The sequence below is a fragment of the Sparus aurata genome, chromosome 2 (assembly GCF_900880675.1).
Source record: "Sparus aurata chromosome 2, fSpaAur1.1, whole genome shotgun sequence".
NCBI lineage: Eukaryota > Metazoa > Chordata > Actinopteri > Spariformes > Sparidae > Sparus > Sparus aurata.
Window position 1 is genome coordinate 27,936,058 of NC_044188.1, and position 25,217 is coordinate 27,961,274.

Below are 25,217 nucleotides of genomic sequence, written 5' to 3' on the forward strand. Positions count from 1 at the left end.
CTCCCCTCCCCTCCCCTTCAAATCACTGATTGCTTTTGCACTTTTGCAAGTGCCTCATACAGCGGGTCGGACCCAGAGTGCGGATGTAGACGAGTGCTGGTCAGTGGGAGGGATGGCGGAGTAATTGTTTGTCAGAGTTTGCTCTGCAGTGTTCAAGTGTGGACTGTGGGTGTGTGTGTGTGCTGAATGTCTGCCATTGTGTTTATTTTTGTGGATTCTTCTCTCTCTCTCTCTCTCTGCCAGCGCCAAAATCAACTTTCTGAAATATTGAGGTGCTGCTGTACCTTTGCGCGAGGCCTACTGTATCCGCGCCGCAATAAGAGAACCACCGAAGTACTCGCAAAGGGAGTCTGTGCCTTCATGTGCACCTCCTTGATCAGTCCTCTGGGAGGTGATAACTCTCCCGTGGCCTTCATCTCCCTCAGATAGTAACGTAGCTGTCAGCGTGTCAGACGTGTCTGAAAGCATAACCAGCTGCCAAGCCGGATTGGCTGCTACTTCGGTACTTCATGTGAGCTTGTGCGAGAGAGACGGTGAACATTTAATGCGTGATCGGGGCTCGTGTTCCTCAGACATGGTGCAGGTTAAAGGGTGTTTGAATTACCCTTCCTTTCCATGTACGTCGCCGCCACGCAGGCCTTTTTCTGTTCCCACAGTTCGCAGACGGGGCTTCATGGTCGTGCACTGCAGCTCTCCAGGTTCAACCAAGGAGACAAAAAAAAAAAGAATAGAAAATGCGCTGGACTCTCCAAACATAAGGTTTGAGTTTAAAGATTCAGAGCTCATATGATGCGAGAGGTAAACATGGGCTCCACAGTGTACCCTGGGCTGCAGTAACAGGGAGCTGTGTTTCTGTTTATCAACGTTGTGTTTTTTTCCACATAAAGAATCCGTCCAGAGTCTCTTAGTCCGTCCATTTTCCTCGACTTGATGCAAGTTATTTAACGTGGTCTTTGCTTACTTTTTTCATTGCTGATGGGCGTCAGGGATTTAGCACCGTTAATGATGATTATTTTATGATAATCTAGAAATAATAAGGGAATTCAGTGTTCTGTGTGAGCTGAGGCCAGACCACTGCCACTGCAGGCTGTTGCGTCAGCTATGTGAATAGCAAGTTCAACCCAGTTTAGTTTGAACAGAGTGTGTAATTTATTAAGGCTGTTTGGAGCTGTTGGGGGAGTTCCACTGCAAATGTGAAAAAGGGTTCTGTGGCTCCAGAGGCAGCTGCGCAAAATCAAATAATTTGCCTCAAGTGATATCATTTGAAGGACTTTTGTGAGACCGGCAGTGTTACAGACATTTTTAACGGTACTCTGTTAAAGCTTCAAATGTAAGCCTCTCTTTTCATTCGTGATGACGCTGACATGCGCGCTCCATCTTGTGCTGTGCGCTTTTGCTGCACCCTGATAAAGGCAAGCAAGAAGGCAAACATGTAGACCCGTTTGCACCCCGAAACACAGAAAGGCAACATTCCTGTGCCAAGTTCTTGTCAAGAGCCGGAGACATTGTAAACTGATTAAAATTGCCCAGAGCACCCATCCACCAAGTATCAATGATGCTGGTGAAGTGAGGTGTCTGCACAGAGCCCAGAAGACACTGAAAGCCAACACCCACCCACCTCAGCCACCACAGCCACAGCCTTTTCACCCTGCTGCCACCTGCCAAGCAATACAGAAGTATCTGCTGCCGTCAGGGGCGGACTGGGATAATAATTCAAGCTGGGAATCTGACATCAGTCCAGGCCACTCTCCATATTAATTATTTTTAAGATTAAGCTTAAAAAGATAAAATACAGAGTACTACAGCCATGTGTATTCTGTTCCAACAGTGAGTCAATTGCACTTCCATTCATATTCATGTATATTTAATTTTCTTTATTTGTCGGTACTTTTGGAGTGTTTGTTTTGCACTTGGAATTTCCTTTTGAGCTGTGACTGGACAGGAATGTATCACCATGATGCTCTGGTAGCTGAAAGTTCCACCTGACAGAAAAGAGTAGGCGGTATACTTCTTTATTTTCCACATTATTTCAAGGCATACGCATCTTCTGCTTCCCTTGCATGAATAAGATCAGAATCAACTCAGCCGAGGCAGTTGTAATATGACCTGCTGAGGGGGGGCCCGCCTACTGTATGATTTAACAATTTTTTACACACTAATCAAGTCATTTGCTTGTGAGCGTATCTCTGATTTTGCAGCGTTTATCGGCACTTCCCTTCCAGGCTCTTCTCCTTTTGATGCACTCCTACTCAGCGCTTTTTTTGTCTCTTTCTTTCGTTCGTGCATGCGACCAATCGTGTGCGACCACAAAAGGAGACCATGCCATCAGTTTAAAGCAGGCGGGGGGCGGACGGCCAACGGGTCTGAGGGACTGTAGGTGCTGATTGTTGCTCTCTGATTCACCCATTTTTAATTGAGCTTTTCGAACTCTTGCCTGACACTCCGGGCCAATCAGCTTGCCAGGCCTTTTGGAATTCTCCTGGTGTTCGCTGGCCAGTCCGAGCCTAGTTTATTTTTGTGACTTGATTATTTATTAGTCTGTATAGTTTTGTAGCTTTTTTCTGTGTGTGTGTGTGTGTGTGTGTGTGTGTTTCTGTGTGTGTAGCTTAGGGAATACACTCTTGTGTTGCACAATGACAGTCGAATTAATCTTGAGTCCTGAATTTATTACCTCAGTAAACAGTTTCCTAATGAGTTTATGGTCTCACTCACTAGTTTCAAGTTTTGTCTTCATTACAGCATGGCTTTCATTTTGTAAATTATGGGCCCATTTACAGTAAAAACAGAGGATGACACGGGGTTTGCTTGTCCCTAGTGTTTGACAGGTTGCAACCATGTCCTGTCGTTCTCAGTCAGATCCAATCCGTATCATCCCCGTCTTCACCCTCTCTTCAGTGACTTTCCAGACTCCAGATGACACAGACATGGTATGCACTTCCTGTCCTCTGAGTGGGCATGGGCAGTTTCAGAAATGTGTCGCTCGTAATATCTAATCTGATATTTATTTTGTTGACTATGGGGTAAAATAATGAGTCCCAATCTTGGCTTGTTCACTTCCACCATTGGAAATGATAGTCTAGGGACCCTGCGGCTAGTCTCCTGAAGAGGCAGGGCGGTGGTGAACCCCGTGTAACACAGACACAGGAAGTGACTCTTCAGTGATCCATTTTGTTTCTGAACCCCCTCTGCTCTCATTCACTCAAGGCTCCAGAGAAAATACCGACGGGTGACCAAACAGAGAGCTCATCCACTTTTGGAATTATTTTACAAAGTATTAAAAGTTACTCTGAAACAGATTCTCCCGCGTTAAAAATGTAAAGAGCTTTCGCAATCAGACCGCAGAAGAGTGCTCATGCCTTTTTCATTGGAAGTACAAGGATGGCAGCTTGATTTCAACATTTCAGACAGAAGTGAAGAATCGTCTATGAAAAAGTAATTTCATCACGTGGCCTGCAGATGAATAAGCTAGAAAGGGCCCTTCGCATTAAGCGGGTTTCTACCGGTTTATCCGGGTTTTTTCAAATGAGAGTAAATATTAATTTGCTATATTTCCCTATCACCAGATTTCTTTATTTAGTCACTGCCAGGTAAAGAAAGAGGATGTTAAGTCAGTGTTAGCACTCATGTGATGAACAGAAGCTGATCTCATTTTTTTTTTGCAAAGGTAACTACAGATTTCCTCCTGTAACCTCATGGCTGTCCTCGCTTTTTTCTATCTGCCATCCTCTGAATCCTCTATTTTGGAAAACAAGCGGCATTAGGGGAAGTTTTAGTTTGCAGGCTCTCCCTCTCCTACCCTCTAGGATGAGGTGAGCTGAACTGGTGTGTGTGTGTGTGTTGAGAAGAGGTCCAAAGACAGTCCCAGTAGGGATACTCGCTTTCTCTCATCACACCTCCTTGCCCACTTGCCTTCGATTTTTAGAGTGATATGAGAAAGATAGAGAGAGGCAAAATGGAATGGACTGCCAGGAGGACTCACGAGCACACTCTCAGGAGCGCTGGGGACTAAGTGCTGTGGAGCGCTAAGTGTCTGTGTGTGTGTGGGAGAAAAAAAAGCACGTGTCCACAGCATACAGGCGTTTAAGAATGAAAAGAGCGACTGACCAGCTCAAAGTGGTGCTTTTGATTAGATGTATGCGAGCGATGAAAGGGTACCGAGAGTCCGAAAGTGAAAGAATTTTAAGGATCAATAGAGGCATAAAAGTCAAAGTTGGACTCTGAAAAGTCGACTGAATCTATATAAGAAAAGGGAAAGAAATCCCAAGGTCATTCAGCTCGGTGTCAAGTGAAGCGTCTGTACGGCGGTGCACACATACAGCCACACACACGCGGTCTTTAACCAGATTATTGTGCATAGAGTGCACCTCATGTTCCACGAGACGGTGGCCTTCACTTCAAAAGCCCGGCCGTTCCAAAAGGATTACAGCGTGGATGCTTTTATTTGCTCAATGTGTTTTCAACCCCCTGGTTTCACAGCTGGCCCGAGGCATCACATAAACTGGCCAGAACAAAATTCTGAGGGGATCAGAAGACCTTAGAACTTGTCTTTTTACGCTGAGTCCTTGTTCACCAACACACACACACACACACGCGGCTCACACTTGAGGCCATCTGCATATAAGAGACTCTTACTGAGCTGTGAGAGAGAGTAGAGGGGGTTCGAAGCAGTGTTTAACTGTGACCTTATATCTTTACTGTTGTCTGTATATGATTGTTTTCTTCTACTCAACTATAAATGTGCAATTTGTGCGCACACGGGTTGCAAAGTGCATGGTCCCGTTCCCTTTCCCCCTTTACGGCTGCTCACAGCTGTTCCACCTCCCAATAAACACAGTATTTCTCGGGTTCGGCGCCTTACACCCTGTTCAGAGTGTTGTTAGTGTTGCGTCAGCTTCAACTAGATATCTCCTCACTTACAACTTACGCCAGATATGTTTTAAATTTAGTTTTTTGGTGGTCATAGCTGCTCCCGTCCCAGGTGACATAAAAAAATGAATGGTGATGAATTAATTGAATCCGGACCATGACCATGATCCAAAACATGACCAAATATTTGAATCGCTTAAATCTACAACATGGAAATATTCTCTTAAATACCTGTAAAGAATGAATCCACTACGTCTAATAATAAGAAGCCATACAACAAAACACGGGTGGGGTGCGAAAATGATTGAAAAACAACATGCACTCAGAGCACTGGTTGAGATGGTCATGCAGATCGCTGAGGCCCGCACTGCATCATCGTGCCACAAAAAATCCCCCATCCAGGTGAAACGCCAAGTTTTTAGGGAGTCTGTGAAATCAAAATAGTGTTTGAGGGCTGTTTTTTGGGACTTTTCTGAGCCCGCACTTCAAACGTTCGGCAAGTCTGCAACTCTACAGGGCTTGCTTAAGGGTAAAACCCCAAATGCATTGCAATTTGACTACATTATAGAAGCAATAGTGGAATCTCATGTCAAGAAAAAAAAAAACAACTAAACTTTGAATGCGTCACACATGTTGATTTAGAAATCACATAGCACACATCAAACTGGAACTGGGCCTAAGTCTTGTGAACCTCTGACTGAGCTCACTGACGGCTGTTTTTCCAGTTGGAAAAGCTACAAATCTGCCCACAGAGCGAGCGGGATTAACAGTGCGGATGTTACTCTGGACCAGGGCCAGAGCCAAAATCCATTTCAAACTATTAAAGCAGAGCTGTTTTGTAAGGTTGTTGCAATTTGCTTAAAGACATGTCAACTAGTATTCGCGATCATTTCAACAATTTGTTTTCTACTAACAGCGCAAACTGCTCCAAGCGACAGTGTGGAATGAAAGTGATATCTAGTGGAGGAAAGAATGTCGGTCTGTAGTGATTGGATTTGGAAAAGTACCCCTCCCCCCCAGCATTAATCTGCTAACACACTATTGCAAACTGAATGATGAAATTACATTAAAATGGAAATTCAGCAAAGAAACACCACAGGGTTTCACATGTACTTGGGCTGCTGGATTAGTATTGAAGTGTCTAATCCGGTAAGAGGTGATATCTGCAATAATGTTAGTTAGTAAACTGCTGAGGTCATCAGATAAACTGGTCCTGAAAAGAATTAAGTTAAACTGTACAAAAGAGTGCTTAATATTTGGTATTCTATAGTTTCTGGGCAGCTTTTCCATCATCATCCTCGAGGCGTTCAATGTCCACTATTTAGGCTCAATGTGACTCCTGGCGTCCATCGATACTTTGCTACGTAGGTGTATCTCTTGATATGCTAGTCCCAGCACATGTGCGTGTGTGTCAGAGAAGCAGGAAGCTGTAAATGCCAAATCCTAAATTACACATACAATAATGGACCATGATAATGGCTCTCGAATGATGCACAGAGGGAACATTTGTGACTGGGAAGCCATTTGATAAAGAGGGGTCATGGTAGCCGGGGGTAATGGCACTAAAAGTGTAGTTTCAGCTCCTATACATCCACTCTTGGTCATTTGGATGGATGCTTTTAGTTTTTCTCTCTCTCTCTCTCTCTCTCTCTCTCTCTCTCTCATTTTTTTTTCGCTCTGTACCTTAATGCATAACACTCCTACGTCCCCCTCTCTCTCTCTCTCTCTCTCGTTCTCTCTCTTAGTTTTCCTCGCTCCTCCCCAGGGGCAGTTGAGGATAGCGGAGCAGCAGAGTGACCGTGCAGTCAGCCTTTTTTCCCTATCTCTGCAGGTTAATAAGTCCCCATCTGAAAGCAGAGCCGCATATACAGCCACGCGGCTGCAGTCACTAAACGACACAAAGGAAACATCTCAGAGAGTTTGTGCGGTGCTTTTTTTTTTTCCATTCTCCACTCTTTTTTCTCCCGCTCCTCTTTGCTCATGCTCTCTGACTCCAGAGGGGGGGTGGGGGGGCTTTGCACTTCAGCCAAGGTGGATGGAAAACAAGCTCATGATAAAAGCCTGACCTTTGTCTGGGCTCTGTCATTTTGCTGCAGGGACAATGTTGAGGGGCAGAAAGGGGGAGAAATGTCAAGGCAAAAAATGCCGTTGTTCACTGAGGTGCAAATAAAGCCAGACTTTGATTTGTGTGGCTGCACTTGCGTCCTCTTTGTTTTCATTTAATCTGTGCACCGCAGACCTATAAATGCACCTTTATGAATTTTTCCCGCCCGCCTACCAACCTTTGAGTCGGACTTTGTTTTGTTTGTCATGGTCAGGGCGCTCTCCCGGTGGTTTCACAGGCCGGCGTCTGCTTTGGATTTGTTAGGCTCAGAGGCAGTGGGGTCCTGCTGCAGCGCTACACGCACTGACACTCACACTCACACATGCCGGGCGCCAGCCGCTGGGATCGCGGCCAGAATGCACAACCTGACAGGCCCCAAGAGCAGCGCAACACACAAGCTTACATACTCTGTTTTACACACACAAACACACACACACACCTAGGGCAATGCAGGGCAGCCTCTGAATTGTGAGGTTATTCCGCTCTCAACAAACCTAAAAAAAAAAAAAAAACACAGTGCGATCCTGCTATATCTCACCCTGCCCAGGGCGACGAACAGCTCATAATCTCAAGAAACTAAGTCCATAACATTACAACCACAGAAAGGCTGACCGGGCAGCGACAGGTGAATTATTTTCAGACCAAGTCATGATTTTCAATTACATGCCAGAGGACATGAGGGTGTTGTTTATAGGGTGTGAAAGCGTGGAGTTTTGTTTCCATCACATGTCCTCCAGACAGACTGTTCCGAGATGAGAAGGCGGCGGAGGGTGTTCTGCATCAAGCACAGCAGAGGTCAGGGCATCGCTGTCTGAGAGGGTCTGTGGAGGAGGGGCTGGTGTGGGGAGGCTCAGTGTGACCCAGGTGTTCTGGCAGGAACACAGTTTCTCTCGCCGATCGCTCTGACTGAGTAATGAACTCGCTTTTATTCCGTCCAGGAACAAAAAGCCCTCGTCGTGTTTATTTGTTAAGCTTGGCAGCTGTTGCAGTTTGATCGTCACTTTGGTTTCCTTGTTGTGTTTAACATTGCAAACACCGGTGCGATGGAGAAATGGGCTGAGATTCACTTGTCACCTGTTTTCAAGATCCCACTTTAGTAAAACTGTGTATTTTCAAGTGCCACCATTGATCTCATTCATCAGCATGTGATTCAAATATGAAACGTTTCATTTTATTGACTACATTATTTCTGATCATATACAGTGCATAGGATATACTGTCTTTCAAAGGGGAATCAATACAACAATAAAACACTTACTATTCTGATGATGTCATCAGTTATGTTGTAAGTTATATTAGGCTACAAGTTTGAAATGTATTACATAAGTCAAGTTTTATAAAACTGGTGGTATGGAGTTTAAAGTCAGGATACCTCTGCTCTGCTCTGCTGTAGCATCTTTTTTCTGACATTTAAGTGAAGCCCATCCTAACTTCTAACACATCAGCTGTGTGATCAGGGGCCTTATGCTTCTAAGTTTGACCCTGTAGTGACCCCTCCTCTGCTACTTCAAGCGCTCCTCGACTGCATTAGTATAAAGAACGAGACAAGTCTGAGTCAGGGCAGGTTGGTTGGTTGGTTGGTCGGGTCCATACAGTGGACTTTCTCTCAATAGACTGGGATTCACATCCCTTTTGCAGCCAAAAGTCAAGGTTGTTTTTTTTTTTTTTCCCTTTTTAAGTTGATGTTACATGAGTGCCATACTTATGTCTCAATGACTCAAGTTAAGAGACTGTCTTTTTTTAACCCAAAGTATGATCTTTTCCTAAACCTAACCAAACTGCGACCATTTGACAACATTACATTTGACAACAGTCCAAAAGTAATAAAGTGTCATAATACGTGTAAGTGTGTTTGTCAGCAAGTTTTAATTTGGAAGCCCTTAATGTGTATAAACTGACACTGCTGCTGTAATAAACCTTATAAGTTAGCAGTCAAAATAAAAAATCAAGAGTGAAGTGTCAGTTTGATTAGTGTGCAGACTACATGTGTTACCCTTTAGTCGAGCTGATCTCAGCTCAAAATCGGTGTTCGGAACCTGAGGCCTCAATACATCTCGACGGAAATCTACTTAGAAGCTTTTATATTTAATAAAGTCTTTTCCCGGCCGCTGATTCCCGTCAGTTTGCTCTGTGAAGCACTAAGCCAGTGCACTGAGTGCAGAGAAGATTAAAGTTTGCAAAGATCTCCAAGGTTCAAAGAAGACACGGATCACTGCAACGATGGAGTGGCTGGGGGGAGAGAAAAAAGAGAGCTGAGACACGTCCCTCGACTTTGGTGGGGATGTTTCCTCTGTTATTCGTGTTGGTCCGCTGATGGACATCTCTGAGCCTCTCCGAGCTGGCATGAGCTCCCGGCTTACTGTGTAGCTGTAATTGCCTGTTGGTCGCAGTAATGGCTAACTGTCCCTGCTACGTTTACTTTTCATTATGCTGATGTATTCATCACAGCTCCTTTTGTTGACCTTATCAATCAGAGTTTAATTTCCTACAGAGATCTTTTTAATTACAACTGTTTCTCTTCCTCCCCTGTCCCCCCTGGGCCAATTCAGATTGCAGCACCCGCCCATTAAGAGGTGGCACCCGCCAGCACACTTACGGTGGCACACGGTTGCCTGGTCAGAGATTAATCAGCCGTTATAGCGCCTCTGCCATGCTCAGAGCCTCAAGTCAAATCCACGACTCTCGGCTTAATTGGCAGTGAAATGGCGAAGGGAGATAATCCCGCTGACCAGCAGCCAGCGGTAAAGGGCAGCCGTGCTCCTGCGTTCACCTTTTTCAGCTGTCACACCGCCTGATTATATTAGCCCGTACAGGTTTGATAACTGTATCCTTCAACCCCTGTAATTAAATTGATGTGAGGAACAAAAAGGACTCAGTGGCCTTTAACTCCACTCATTTATGAAAAGGCAAAATTACAAGGAAGTGCTTATTATTTTAACATATAAATAGCATATTTCATTAATTCAGTTGCCACATATCTAATACACCAAAGGCAGATGATATAGAGCAGCTGAAGGCAGGGGAAGGTGGAATGAGTTGCTTTTGATTAAACGAAATAAAACAAAATGAAGTTGAAAATTAGGTTACAGGCCTTCCGAGAGAGATTAAATAGAGTAGAAGGATTGTGTCTAGTCTGCCTTTGAAGCCAGTTAACAGAACTCACCATGCCGCTTTCCTCCTGTGTGATGCAGTGGCCAAAGGTCATGGTATTTGTATCCCAGCTCAGGAATAGAAAAGCGAACACAACAATCTTGTAACACTTTCCTCAACTTGTTATCACATGAAACCAAGAATGGTGCGTTTGATTCCTGCTCTGTTCTTAAATGTAAAAAGCCCTTGCATCTCAGCTAGTCATGTTCAGCCAAAAGCCACAAGGTTTCATGAGGCGCCGGCAAATCGACCAACTCTCTATTCACAAAGAAAGGTTATTGAATGCCATTTACTTAGTGCTTTTAGTCGTCAGCGAAGGTGTTTGCTTTTTAAAATTGGGGTCGGTTGAAGTGCAGCTCAGGCGTTTAGTATGTGTGTTTGCTGATTTTTTTCTAAACACATCTGCTATAACGGGCTGTCTGCAGCCCGGATGCTTATCACAGATGCTCATCGCATAGTTCTATCAAAATGTCATTGTTGGTTTGTGAAGCTGAAGGCTTAGCAGAGAGAGGAGCTCTGAGATGTCGTGTTGTGTTATTTGTGATTCATTCAAAACAACAAATCTTTTGATTGAACCAATTAAACTGAAACTATCTATTAATCTCAGTCCAGTTGGGCTCTTATGTGTGCATGATTGTGAGTGTTTGTGTATGAGTGTGTGTGTATGTGTATTGCTCACGTTGTGGGGACATAAATCTGTTTACATACTCACATTTTGCGGACAAAATGCAAGTTCCCATATCATTGCATTTTATGGTGAAAACTGGGTTTAGGGTTAGGATAAGGCTAGGTTTAGGCTACATTTAGGATTGCTAAGTTTAGGGATGAGGATGATAAACCTAGATTAAGGTTGGATATAGATAGGTTAAGGTTAGGATTAATAAGTTAAATTAAGGTAGGATAAGACTATGTTCAGGTTAAGGTCAGGATATAGCTAGGTTTAGGTTAAGGTAGGGTAAGACTAGGTTTAGGTTGAGGTTTGGATACAGCTAGGTTTAGGTTAAGGATAGAATAGGGATAGGTTTAGGTCAAGGTTAGGATTGCTAGGTATAGCTAAAGGTTAGCAAATGGCTAGATTTAGGTTAAGCTCCAGGTAAGTTTGATTACAAGACCAATATTGTTGAATCATTGCAGCTAAATGATGTTAGCAACCTTAATCAACTATGTATTTGTTGTCTTGAATACACCAAATTCCTCCCGTGATTGAACAACTTGAATCACTCTCTGTGTATCCTGGCTTGTTTGCCTGCAACTGGCCAAAAAGTGCTTCTTCCTTCCTGACTCTTAACTGCAGAGTGATGAAATTATGCATTTGGCTGTGTCATGTTCCCTTCATATTGATTAGAGGATTAACTGTGATCATTTTTGATTCAGGTTGCCATGGAGGAGTTTGTAGCTAATCACATTGTGTCAAGGCATTAGCGCTTGAAGCCATTGGGTTCGATTGTCGTAAACGGCTGCAGTGCTTCCCCCGGGAATCTCTGGAACTGATGGTCTAACTTGTTCATTTCTCCACACCTCCCCTGCGCTCCACCCCTCTTCCACCTCTGATAGCCTGCCTTACTTTCAAGACGAGGGGAGCATATCCATCTATTTTGTTATAATGACTCAGGGGCATGTCTCAAGCTGTCAATACATGGACCCCACTCTATTAAGACAGCGCCAGCGTTGTATTTCTTCCCAGTGATTGGATGTGCTGCAGATGTGGGTTGGGGGTGGGGTTGAAATGCAGGTGGCACCCCATCAAGACACTGCAGTGATTACCGGAGGTGGTTGCTCATTTAATGCCCTCATCTCTCCTGGTGAAAAACCATTCCATCCCACACACACACACACACACACACAGAGTGGCGGGGGTTTGAGACATCATTAACCCGCCGCGGCAGCACAGCTAGTCCGGGCTGACTGATGGGAGGATGCACTCGATCCCATGTGCCTGTGACATCACGGAGGTCACTTGCGTGGAGCTATCATCTCGCTAAATTGGGATGTTCTGGTGTCTGCCACTTTGGTTACATGTGTTATGTATCTGATGACAAGGGAGAGGCTGCATTTCCGCTGCCGCACCAAAGCGTCGCGACTGGATCCCTTTTTGCTCTCGCTATAGAACATTCTGGCAACGCTGATAACAAAATTAAGTAATGCTAAGTTGTCAAGGTGAGCGGCGCAAACTGCAGCATCAAGGATTTAAAGGTCAAAAGGGCTCATAAGCTGCAATAAGACTGAATATGAAGTTGAGGAGAAGCCCCCTCAATTCTCCAGACTCCTCATTAGCTGTCAAGCGTTGTGTTATACCCGGTATTACACATTTATTGGGGTTATGCACTTGTCCTAACTCGGAGAAGGAAATTAGCTTTTTTTCCGCCGCTATTAAAGTTTCTCTCTCTGTCCTGCTGAAAGTAGTAGCGATTTTGTAGAAATGTAATTCCAAAGCAAGGCCTGACATGATAAGTACCGGTGTGCAAATTGGTCTGTACCTGTGTCACGTTCCACTAAATACAAGCTCTCTTAACAGACTACCTTCATCATGGCTCCTTCAGCGACAGGGGTGACACCTACAAATCATGTTTCCATTCGAAAATTCTTGCACAGCAGCGTCAGCAAGCTATCCATTCCCAAAATGGCACGGTTTGGCATTTAAAGTTGAAATCCAGTATCATTTTACCCCTCACTGTTGTAGCAAACTCATGCATATTTATCACGTCCTAATAGACTAATGTGTTCCCATCTCCCTGCCCCTGTAAATGATCTCCTCCGACTGTATCGGGGCGGTTAGCCATGCTCTCTGGGCTGACACTCATGAATATGCATCCCTGTAGGGTTAGCATGTTCCCAGGTCTCATTAGCCTCTCACGGCTACCCAGCATCTTCAAAAACATAACTGCAAAACAACAAGCTAAAGTTTGGTCCTTTATCCTCATTGCAAAATCTTTACAAGCATTTTGATGAACCGACAGATTGTTCTGTTGATATACTCAATGAAATTCATGCATTTAAAACGTTTTCACCTGCTCATCCTTTAGCTTACCTTTCACCTGTTTATTCATTAGATGGATTTACTCCAACTATATGAAGCGATGGATGTAAAGTGCAATCAAAACAGATAATCACATGAATACTGTGTGAAAGTGATGAAAATGAATTTAAATGCATTTTCGCAACAGCAACAAAGTCTTCTTTGTGTACTCACATTATAGATTATGATGTCTGGTGACATTTATCTGTCTGCTTGTGTTGAAAGAACACATTTTAGCATTGCAGAGTGGCTTTGGCTGACATTTAGTGAATAATTGAACTGGTCTGAAATGATTGCTTGATTAGCACTTTGAAAGAATCCACTTTCTTTTCCCTGAATAGAGAGTAATTATTTCTTATGCTTTTAATTCCCCATTAAGCCACATATCACTTTGGGTTTTTTGTTAAAACATGATCTTTCACAGGGGGCCTATAATTACAGCCTTGCTTTGTGTTATTTTCAATCCTCCAACTTGAACTTAAAGTGGACAAATTGTCATTTGTGCCTTTTTCTGGCCAAGCTAAAGAGCACTAAGGAGGAACTGAGGGTTCCAATTGTTTTCCTCCATCCTTTTTTCTCATTCTTTTGACCATAAGACGGTAAACAAATGGCAAGTGGGTCGGCATGGTGCCGCACACAGCCCAGGGGGGCGTTATTCAATTATAGGCCTTAATCAGGCCCTCAGCACATGAACTTTGTTTTGACTTGGCTTTGGATGCAGTTTTCCGCTGGCAGCACAGTGGTGGTCATTGATCAAGCATGGCACTGCACTTTGAGACCTGCAGGGAATGTTTGAAGGAAGAAAAGAACAAAAGATAGAAAACAGGTAGCGGGGAAGATTAGCAAAATGAAAATGTCTTGTAACAACAAGTGCTGGAGGAGTTTTGCCAAGAACATAATAAAGCGTGAATGTATAATTGCTGTACTACAATGTGCCTGTCTGTGTGTGCATACCGAAGTCAAATTGTTCATCTGCGGACAGCTTTTCAAGTGAAAGGAAATTGAAGACATATACATTCGCATGATGAGATAGTTCTGTTACACCTCGTTGAGGAAGTATTTCACAGACACCTCACACTCTGGTTTTTGTCTCCACAGTGAACAAACACAAGCCGTGGATTGAGACATCATACCACGGGGTGATCACCGAAAACACTGACATCGTTCTGCTGGATCCTCCTCTGGTGGCCCTGGATAAAGATGCCCCCATCCCCTACGCAGGTATGGTACATTCCAACCTAATGGCTGTCAACTGCAGGATGATCATAGCAACAGGGTGGAAGGCGGGCTCACTCAGACCAAATGGAGGCAGTCAACCATGACTCAGGTGTTAATCCACACAGGGAAGCATAGCTGCAGGATGTACTTACACTAAGGATATAAACCACATAAAGCTGTCGTGTGATATCACGGTGAAAGGGCTTAAATTGGCTTCATGTACTATAACTTGCTGCATCACAGCTTTTTTCTTAGTGTTAACCCCGCTCTGTGCTGCAACCATTTAATCCAATAATTCCCAGTGCACACACATCACATACAGGACTCATATTTGATATTTATTTAGAGCGGAAACTGGCCCAAATAAGCCCCATGGTGGTTGAGGACACTGCAAAAAAAAAAAAAAAAAAGAGTCAAACCGGATTAGATTCTTCCCACTTTGTGACCATTCCAACTCGTCTAGAGGGTGCCAGCTCTTGTGGGAGGACGTAAGCTGGAGGCTGTTGGCGAGCCCAGCTAGCCTGTCCCCCGCCAGGCTGCTAATGTGGCCAAGGCCCTAGCATGGGGCTGCTTCATGGGGCTGGAGCCCACTCACAGAGGCCCTCAAGCTGGACTGGATGGATGGATGCAGAGGGAGAGTGTGTGTGTGTGTGTGTGTGTGTGTGCAGGCGTGAATATGTGTATGCTTGCTAAAACATTTTTTTCATTGTTTGCTACCCTGTGTGTGTGTGTGTGTGTGTGTGTGTGTGTGCTGTGGCAGGGCCTGAGGGGGCTCACCGTAATGGCCACCCTACAGGGAGAAAGAGAGGAAATGATGAGACAGTAGGGAGGGTGGCTGGCTGACCAGCGTATGTCCTCTGGCTCTCGACAGACTGACAGCCACACAACAGCAGTGTGCACCCACACACACACACACACACAGCATGAAGAGCACATGGGTATTCCTGGATTTCATGAGTGAGGGTACTGAGAGAGATTTCTCACTAAATTATTGATAAACAAGAACATTAGCATTAGCAGTCTGTCTTACAGCAGCCTTCCTCTTTTTCCCTTCTGCCAGGTCTCATTTCCCTCTTGCCACTGTCCTGTCTCCTCTCGTCGCCACTTCCCACAGTTTTTTGTGTACCTCACTTCCCGCCCCGCGCACCGTTGTGTTACCCCACAGAAACACCAACACACACAATGCAGCCGTCACCCTCTTCCCTGTGTCTCTTAAAGCAGTGCCGTCCTTCCAGGCGGACGCAGCTCAGCACGGAGACAGCTATTCAGTTCTACCACCAAATAGCTGGGGCGGAGTGACAGGGCAGTGCATGGGTAGCGGATAAGCCTCGTTAATTAGGCCCGCCAGGTTTTAATCACGGTACATCCGGAAAAAACACGGACACGAAATGTCTGACTGTCGGCCGTGCCGCGGCAAGACGTGACACACGGAGGCTCCTTTGCTTCACCGTTAAAAACAATGCAGTAATGTTTTGTTTATGCGTGCATACCCAGCAGACAACATCTTGATTTAGATTATAAGTTAATATGACCAACTTGATGAATACATTGGCACTCACTTTAACCACCTCGGTGCTGTAACTGGCCCCTATCATTGTTCTCGGAGGCTGTGGAGGCGTTCGTTGGGAGGCTGCCGTGTCGTGGTCAGCTAGAGGAGCTGCAGGAGGACACCAGAAAGTGCGTTCTCCCTAAGCTGCATAAATCAGTGAATATAGCTGTACATTTGTTTTTGTACAGTCACCCATGAGGCCGAGCAGCGTCTTAAAATCAAAAAAAGCATTTGTTGGACCGAAAATTTGTATAAATGCAGGATGAGTCGACATTCTTTATCGCGAAGAATCCCTACAAAATTCCTTTTTGCCGTTGTTAGGTCTGATACTGGTGTATAGGCAAGATACAGAGCAAGTCATATGAACAAAAAACACTTAAATAGTGATTTTAATTCCATGGGAAATTCAATAACATGAATTCCATCTGTGCTTGTCCCTGAAGCACCTCACAGGTGTTCTATTCAGTGGGAAGATCCCAATAAGCCAGCGCCCACCCACAGTGTTTTCCCGCCAGTCTTTTACATCACTCTGAACCTGTCCGGTAATCCTCTCGGACTGCTGAGCTGGGTGCAACAGTCACCACACTCACTGGTCTGGAACAACAGGAAAAGTGGTACAGCTGTGTCTGAAAGCCGGCTAAGACTGACATCAGCCAGCGCCGCAGCGCTACAGCAGCTCATCAGCTTCAAAATCCCACAAAACAACATGTCAGGAGGGAGAGTGAGAAGTGCTGGTATAGATAGACTCATTGTTTTATGCAAGGCTGTGTCTGACAAAGTGCAGGTGTCTCGCCCTAAGAAACAAAGAAGATAAAAAAAAGGTAGGTGATCCAAACAGCTCCATGCTATAGGTAACGTCATCAAGAAAACACACTTTGACGGACATCCTCTGCTTTCTTCTATACCTAAACCTATTTTTCCTTCCCGAACGGTGTTGCATGTGTATGAAGACTTGTGTGAAGCATATGCGCCTGTCAGGTCTGTCACAACAAATACATGTGTCTAAACAAACTCAGTTGACTTCCAGAGACAACTATACGTAGAGTGATGTGACAAAACTGATGGAAAAGTGAAAAATACCAGTGAAGCTACAGCTTGGTAAACTGAGGCACTATAAGTTTCGGAAAAAAAGGGAAGTGCCGCTGGTGGTTGCAGGGTGTTTGTAAGCGGGTAATGGTGAGGTTTTTCAACTTTCTGATGGTAGAGTTAGGTGGGCTGTAAATTTTCCGAAATTAACACTCCGAGTTTGTAATAAAATAATTGTATTTTTATGGCTGGTGAGAAGTCCTCACAACGTTTTAACAGTAAAAGACAAAAGAGCAAACAGATGTCTAATGCAGACATCAAGTTAAAGTATAAAGAGAATTATGAATTAGACCATGAGGAGAGAACCAACATCAAACAGCTGCGTTGACATCAATCTCAACCGGGTATCTGGGCGAGTTATAACCGCTGTCCTGCATAATTAAATATGTTAGAGGTAAGATTGCTTGCCAAGTTAGTGATGTGGCATTTAACATTAGCGTTAGCGAACAGTAGCCAGCTGGTAGGATTAATAACTCAACCATTTTATAACATGCACAACAAGAGAATCATTATTTACCTGTGGAGAGCAGCGAACACTGCACGTGTCGTTTGATGTCTATATCTGCAATTGGCTTAATGGAAGGAGACATCTGATCCCTTTGGAAAACAAAATGCTTTTGTGCATGAAGCTATGGCAGGTTCATCACTCTTAAAACAGTAACAATGTCCAAATATGTTGAATGTAAATTGCAAATTCTTTTAAGTTCATACATGTGTGGATTTCCATTAAATATTCAAGACAAGAAATAACCGTGTGTAGATCAGAAATACGTTTGTGAAGCTTCTCATTTTATGTGTGGATTTTATTTTATGAGCGCAGCATTCATTCATGTGGAAACACTGGTGATTCCAACAAAGCCAGACTGAGACGTGCAAGAATGTTGTGCGCATCAAAGTCAGGTGCACTGTTTCTTTTTAGGAGAAGAACAACTTGTTTACAATAAGCTGACCAGATACCAAAGAGGTATTTTTTTAGTCCAATAGAACCAATTACATTTTTTACAAAATGAAAGCGGAGCAGGTTTATTTTTCACATTATGTGCCAGACTGGTGAGCTCTTCTGGTGAAATTGGAAGAAAACTCGCAGGGTTGTTTGGCCGACAAGGGCAAGCTATTGTGAAGGTGAAATTATCGTTCATGTCAATGACAATGAAAAAGAGAAAGTTGCTGCACTCCTCAACTGAAAAAAAATAAATAAATGAATAAAATGAAACAGCAAGTGTTGAGTATGAGTGACAATTATAATGATGGCGTCAAACAAATTTTGGCATTATGTCAACACCTGAATACAAGTTTAGAGAAGTGTCTCGCCAGCTGTAACCATGTTAAAGTCTATTAAAAGTTCTTCTTAATATGTATTTTGAACTTGTTGAAAGGTGACTTTCCATAAATGCTCTGGCCTGCAACAGGGGCATTTAAGAGACGCTGGACGGTACTGTACTCGAGGATCCACATCACTACAGGGTTCCAATAAAAGATAGATTGATGGTTTAGAATATGAGAGCTGTATCCAAACTGAAAGAAAAGTCATATTTATCACAATTGTTATGATCTTAAATCAAAAGCAAGAGTAAAGAGTAGAGACCCAGTAAAAAGCAGGTTCTAGAGTGTTGAGAAAGATTAAAAGTAGAAGCTAAGTTATCAGAGGGATCATCAGCATGGACGTTAAAATCTCCAAGGAGCAACTCGACAGCTTGAAAACGCGCAACAAAAAGAATCATTACATTCATTAAGAAGGAGCTGTTAGGGCGGGTGGAGGGTCATTTAAAATAGTCTGTAATAAAAGGGATTTGTCCAACTTTAATTAGTCGGAAGTTCAAAAGAAGAGAGCTAGCTTCCACCACCGTGGCTTGAAATCCTCGGCAAGCTGATAAAAATGTAATCCTCTGGGCACAGCTTGATGAGGGGGGGCATGTTCCATTTTCCTCTGCCAGGTTTTCGTCAAAAAGTCTCAATTCTGAGACTGGATGATTCATTGAGCAAACGCTTTGTAGCTACGGAGTGAGCATTCACCAGTGTCATCCTGAGAGGTGTAGTGTCTCGGCTTTCAACAGGGGAACCCCAGGGAAGGGTCTGCAGTTGGCAGTGAGACACTCACCACACATGTAAACTTCACTGGCTGTAGGGGAGGCGATCTCCCCAGGAGAGTCTGGAAAGGCAGAGACAGGAGAGTCTGAAATGTGTAACCGCGGGAAAGAGGAAGCCATGACATAGAGTAGTAGGATACACCAAGGCAATGTTCATGAGAAACAAACTATGGGTTGGTGGTCAGTCCAACCCACTGCACCAACCCAAAGCACCAGTTTTTGACGGTTTCAGAATCAGACTCAGCCATCAACTTACAAAATGGACCTTTACCAAACAAACATAGAAACCAGCATGTGTTGGACCTTTTGACATGTTTGGAAGGGAAGGCATGGCATACATTTGTTTCCATGTACATTCCTCTTTACTTTTCGTCTCTCTCCAAGGCAAATTACTTCCTCCTTCGACACTGATTTTTGGCGTTAGTTGTTATTTCAATGCCAGAATAGTCCAATGTGGACAAAATAGCATAAGATACAGGCCTTGAACATATGCATTTTAATAGTGATAATACCTATACAGCACAAAAAACAAAGTTACACTGTGCTTTGCTGTAAGAATGCGTGATGATATCAAACAAGACCCACATCTTTAGATATGAGCAAGTTAAGTTTCAAAGTAACTCCAAATACAATCAGTTAATTAAAAAAACAAAAGATAAAAATGAGTTTTAGGAAGATTTTTAAAGGAGGATACTGAGTCCTCCTGCCTGATCGTGATAGGAAATTAGCAGATCACAGATATAGGCAGGAGACCGACCATTAAAGGCTTTTAAAACAAAGCAGTACAATACCGAAACATTCTAAAACTGACGGGTAACCAGTGAAGGGCAGCAGGGATTGGTGTAATGTGGATGCGTTATATAAAGTGCGTTGCAACAGTTGTGTAAATGTGCTTGCGTGAGCTTTTTATCAAAGGTGGATCAAACTTGAAGGATCAAATAGTTCCTTGGGACTTTATGCAGGGCTACTGTCCCATCTAGAATACATTTCTATTGACTAGGATTTTCACAAGGTTAAAAAATAGAATCTAAAAAGTGCCACAGCACTCTTGATGGAAGCTACAAAGAAGCATTTGCGGAGGGAGGATTCATTTGCATTTGTTAAGACTTGATTAATGGAATGGCTGCATCACTCAAGGGAAGTTTCAGTGCTGTGAAGATTTAAAGGTTTGCTATTCATCAGCAAAACTGCATTGCGTTAAAAAAAATAAACAAAAAAACCTGTATGTCGGTTGGGACAGAAGTGTCAGCCCCAAAGAACAAAATGAACAGCATTTCCTACTAATATTGAATATGAATATCTCTATATATATATATATATATATATATATGAATTAAAAGTAGTTCTGTTGTGCTAACTGTCGCAGCAGCAAAAGCTAAAGTCATTCTGGTTGAGAACTACTGTACTGATGTACAAAGGTAAATTGTATGCCAGCATGTTAACTTTGCGTCTTTCTGAGTAGAACTGTGTTCTATGAACTTCATAATAGTTGATAATGAGTGAGACTGGCTCAGCGGTCCATTAGGTTATTAAGTTGAAGTGGCTTTTTAAGAGGCTGCTACCACTGTACTGAGTAGGCTTCTAAAGTGCCGGGTTTGCAAAGAGAATGGGCAAAAGCTGTGCTGAGTGCCTATATTGAACACAGGTTACCTGCCTGTCAGTCGACCCTGGTGTGCTATTGTCACACACAGTCATTGACGCCCACACTGACACCCACGCCGTCTTGAAACGTGGGTGTTGTGCCAAAAGAAATAGTGTATTCATGTGTCAATCCTTCTCTTTCATTGGTCCCCGGAGCCCCGCGGCTTTTCCTTGAACACCAATCTTATGACTCACCTGTGACCCACGTATGCATCGTGCTCAGTCAAACAGCACTGGCAGTTTTGACAGGCTCACAAGACCTCATGCCGTATACACATTTACTCTGCATAAATGATGTGTTTCACCCCTTATGTTGACTCAATATGTCAAATGCACAGCAGCTTTGCTTAAACTCTGAACGAGTGAGGACTTTTGTGTGTGTTCCGCGATTACTCACCGTAAATAAAAAAATCAGCCGGTTCCTGCTGTCTCATCTGATGCCTGAACAAAGAATGTATCTGAATTCTTATTTGACTGCATTACCGAAGCGTGCCTCTCAGGACATTAACGATAATCAATTATCTCTGACCTCGGCTTTCTTTGGAGAACCTTACAGCCACGCACTACTCCAAAAGCGGCGGGCGATATCATATCGTCATTCACTCGCTTCCATAAAGCAAACAGATACGAGTAAACATACAGTCTGGCTAATGTGCGGTGATTAATTAGCCTCTCGCTGTCTGTCTGATTGGGAAACAGATCTCAAGCTAATTACCAAAAGTACCTCGTTAGCACGGTAGCAGTGAGCTCGGTATAGTGTGTAGGTGGAGAATCAGCTACACTGCAGTGTGCTACTGACAACAGAGGAATGAGACAGGTTTGTTTGAAAGGAAATATGTTTTGTGACTCGCAGATTGGATAAATGTGTGGAAGTGAGATAAAACAGCATCACGAGTAGAGAGGATGATGGTTAGGGCTACAGTCAGTGCTCCTCTTTGTAGGAGAGATAATGGCTTCCTGTAAAATGTTGTGGTGTATGTTTTAGAGCATGTACACATGTAGACGGGGCAAATCAGACGGCTGAGGTCTCACTCCGCCTTTACAGCTTCTAGAGTCAGCTACCTGCTTTACTTAAGCTGTCTATTTGATCTCAGCGTCCTATAATTCTATCACTTTCATGGGGGAAAAAAAGCCCCTCAGTGATTTCATCATGTTGAGTCTAAAAAATGACCTCATCTTCTGTCAAACTGCATAAATGAAAACTGCAAGTCACTTTTATCCGCGTGTATCCCCACCGTAAAAAATATAGACGTTAAAGAAGTTAAAGAAGCTTTCTGATCAGAGACCCTTTATGCCTTTTAAAGCTCATTTCATGAGCTGAATGGAAAAAAAAAAGATTTGGAAGGGCCAGGGGGCTGCTTTTAATAAGGCAACAGTTTTTTTCATCCTTTCTTTTTTTTTTCTTTTTCCTTTTACAGCAGGTGCCGCTGTGTCAATTCCCTCAAAAGCCTCTACTTCAAAGCTGTTGCTTAAAACCATGATTAAAAAGTAACAGATTGAAATTATTTTATGGAGAGATAGCCTCTTAAAAAAGGGTTGGATCTAGAAAAAAAAAGAACCCCTTTCTACAACAAGGCAGTCAGATGGCTTTAATCTGTCTGTGATTTCTATTCAGGCTTTTCCCGCCGACCGCCAATTCAGCTCCTCCTTCCTCTTTCAGCCTCTTAGCTTGTATTCTGACCTGGAGCAAGCCCTCGCTCTCTTTCCTCCCTCCTGTGCGATCGTGCTCTTTTTTTCATCTTTTCTCAAATAATTTCCACCTGTCAGATTTCATCCAGCTCCACCGCGTTCCAGGGGTGTGTGAGTGGCGCCCTTTATCCTCCCGGAGACTCAACGCTGTCCACAGGTGATGCACCGCATTTCCAAAGACGACAGCTCTGTCGTTTCTGAAAGAGCTCCGTGATTTATTTTTTGACAAGGTGTATGAAGAACCAATAAGAAACAGATGGACGGAACAATGTTGTGTTAACACAACAAGCTGTAGTATCGAACTCGAGCACAGTGCTTTTCAGAGATACTGTTATTCGTGAAAAACTTGTTCCTGCAGACTTTTGAGCTGAAAAGCACGGGCAGCATAATGACTATCTTGCTTATGGCATTCAAAGTGCCTCAGTCTTGGGCTTCAAGACAATGGAGCCATCACTCTGCCATTGTTCACATACTCATTTATTAATGAAGTACTGAAATGCAATCTGCTTCCTCACTGAACCACACAGATGAGGGAAATAGTCTTTGTAATGAGATTTTTTTTCTCCTAGGCTTTTAGCGTTTTTTGTCTTTTGATGAGTTACAGAACTGTCAGAGTGGGGCAGGCAGAGTTAGCACCGCGACTTGTTCCTTTGTTCTCTAAAAAGGAAGAATAAAAGGGACATGTTATAGGTCCTCTTCAATACCATTAAGCAGAATTTCCAGTCAGCTACCTCCTCGTCACACTGAGAAGCAGAATAGCCAGAGCGATGTAGCTGCTTTTTAACTGAGTCATTCACCGCAATTGAAATCAGAAACTGACTTGTGGGCCTTTGTCCTTGGCACGGTGCTTAGCATGTCTGACGTGGGTACAATTGCTCCCGCTGAATCTGTTCAATTGAAATTCTGCTCTGAAAGGTGGTCATGTTCCGTCCAAGGAGTGACAAAATAAAGTTACAAGAATAATATTACACGAGATATTTGAATTACAGGAAAAATACGATGAATCACCTCCGCAAAGGAAGTTGTGTTTTTACCCATGTCCATTGGTTGGCGGATTGGTTTGTCAGCAGGATTTCACGAAAAAACAACTTAACAGATTTCGACCAAACTTGGATGGAGGATGGGTCTTGGCCTGGAATGGACTCCATTAACCTTTGGTGCAGATCCAGGTAAAGTTTTAAGGATCTGGGAAGTTTTTCTCACTGTCATTAACACTGCGAGACACTGAGCTTTTTCTTTTGCAACATTTTCATGAATTTCTCAGGGACTCATTCAAGGATCTTCTCAAGACCCTCGTGGTCTTTTTGAACAGCACAACAGCTATTCTTTTATATAAAAAATGGTGCAGTGTGGTGTTTTTGTCGACAAACAGAACCTTTTGTCAACGAACAGAACCTGCTCACCAGATAAAAGCCAGTGGTTTTAGTTTTTAGTTTTGCTAAGTCATGTTGACACAGCTTATCCACTGTATTCTTAGCCACCATAATGCCTTTCATGAATTATGAGCATGACTTCCAATGTGTCCCATCACTTCCCAGGAATCGTGAAGATTTAGACTATCGAAATGTATCACGTACATACTACCAACACTATTAATATACTTGAGCTGATTACGACGAACACTGGAAGTATCACCCATAGTCCCTTCCCCTGTGACCTCCCCAAGAAACTCATGGACAAGATATTTAAATATGAGAAGCCTGCTAAAAACATTGAAGTGGTCATTGTTGAGATGGCATCCTGCGTATCAAACACAGTATCAAGTATGTCATAGGACGCTCTTCTATTCTGTGTGTCAATGCAGAGCGTAATTCTGGAAGTGGGACTGTTCAAGCTGTTTAAAGTAGCTATAATTATTGAATTAAGTGATGATAAGGGGTATCAGTAGACCATGGGGTTCATTGTGTTTCACTGCTGTATGTCTGCCACTCATGAGAAAGGATGAGCAGCACATTGTGTTTGCATTCTGGCATTCATCTATCCATTCACCCATCAGGACCAGTATAGCTGCGGCCAACACAAGCCTGTCAAAAATGTTTCGTATCAGCTTATAGGTACCGACTGTATTCGTCCCGAGAAAGTGTACCTTTTCAGTAGACTGTGTCATTCTCGACAAGTTTTTTGTCCCGCCTCCATCGCATATCTTTATCACAAGTGAGCGAAAACCGCGTGATTGGTCGTTTCAGAAAACGTGTATATTGGTCTATACATTGATGTCAGATTGTTTCGCTGTCTGATATCAGTATTGTTCCGACAAAGTCCTTTGATATATCTCCATACAGATATATCTGCTGTCTGTATTTGTTGACATTTAGTTCTCAAGCCTCCGGGCCTCCAATTAAAGTGTCAACAAACTGTCATAAGTGTTACTCGCGGGAACAAACATACAAGTTAGAAACCCAAAAGTCTTCTCTGAGTCGTCACACTCTGATGGAGAGACGGATGTTGCTTGAAAGACTTCCCACTGAAGTTCAACTCTCGAAGCAGCGCTCCATGAGAGCGATCCATGTTTTAGCAGTTTGTCAATACCACATTCATCACTTGCCAGTACATCTCTGCTGCGCTTCAAAGACCAAGACACTGCTTTTGATATACAACTTAAATTTCGAGGTTCATCCTGTCTACCCTTGGATACTTGTGCTTTTCATTGCGAGAAACTCTGATCTGTCTCCCAGACCTATCTCCAAATCATCCCATCTGACTTTCAGTCCTCTTTCTGTCTGTTTTATGAAGGGGGCCTCCCTTTCTCTTTGAATTCTGACAGCTTCCTCTCTGCTTCAACCCCCCGCCCGCCGTTTCTTCCATCCTGTC

The 25,217-nt window shown here is 43.5% G+C and overlaps 1 protein-coding gene across 1 annotated transcript in view; it reads left to right on the forward strand.

Annotated features, from left to right (window-relative positions):
* Nucleotides 1-25,217, forward strand: part of LOC115567333 (calsyntenin-2) — a 267,669-nt gene that overhangs the window by 81,304 nt on the left and 161,148 nt on the right. Inside the window, exon 2 of the mRNA XM_030393798.1 lies at nucleotides 14,235-14,357. Within this exon, the coding sequence (XP_030249658.1) occupies nucleotides 14,235-14,357 (123 nt within the window). The remainder of the gene's footprint in view (nucleotides 1-14,234; nucleotides 14,358-25,217) is intronic.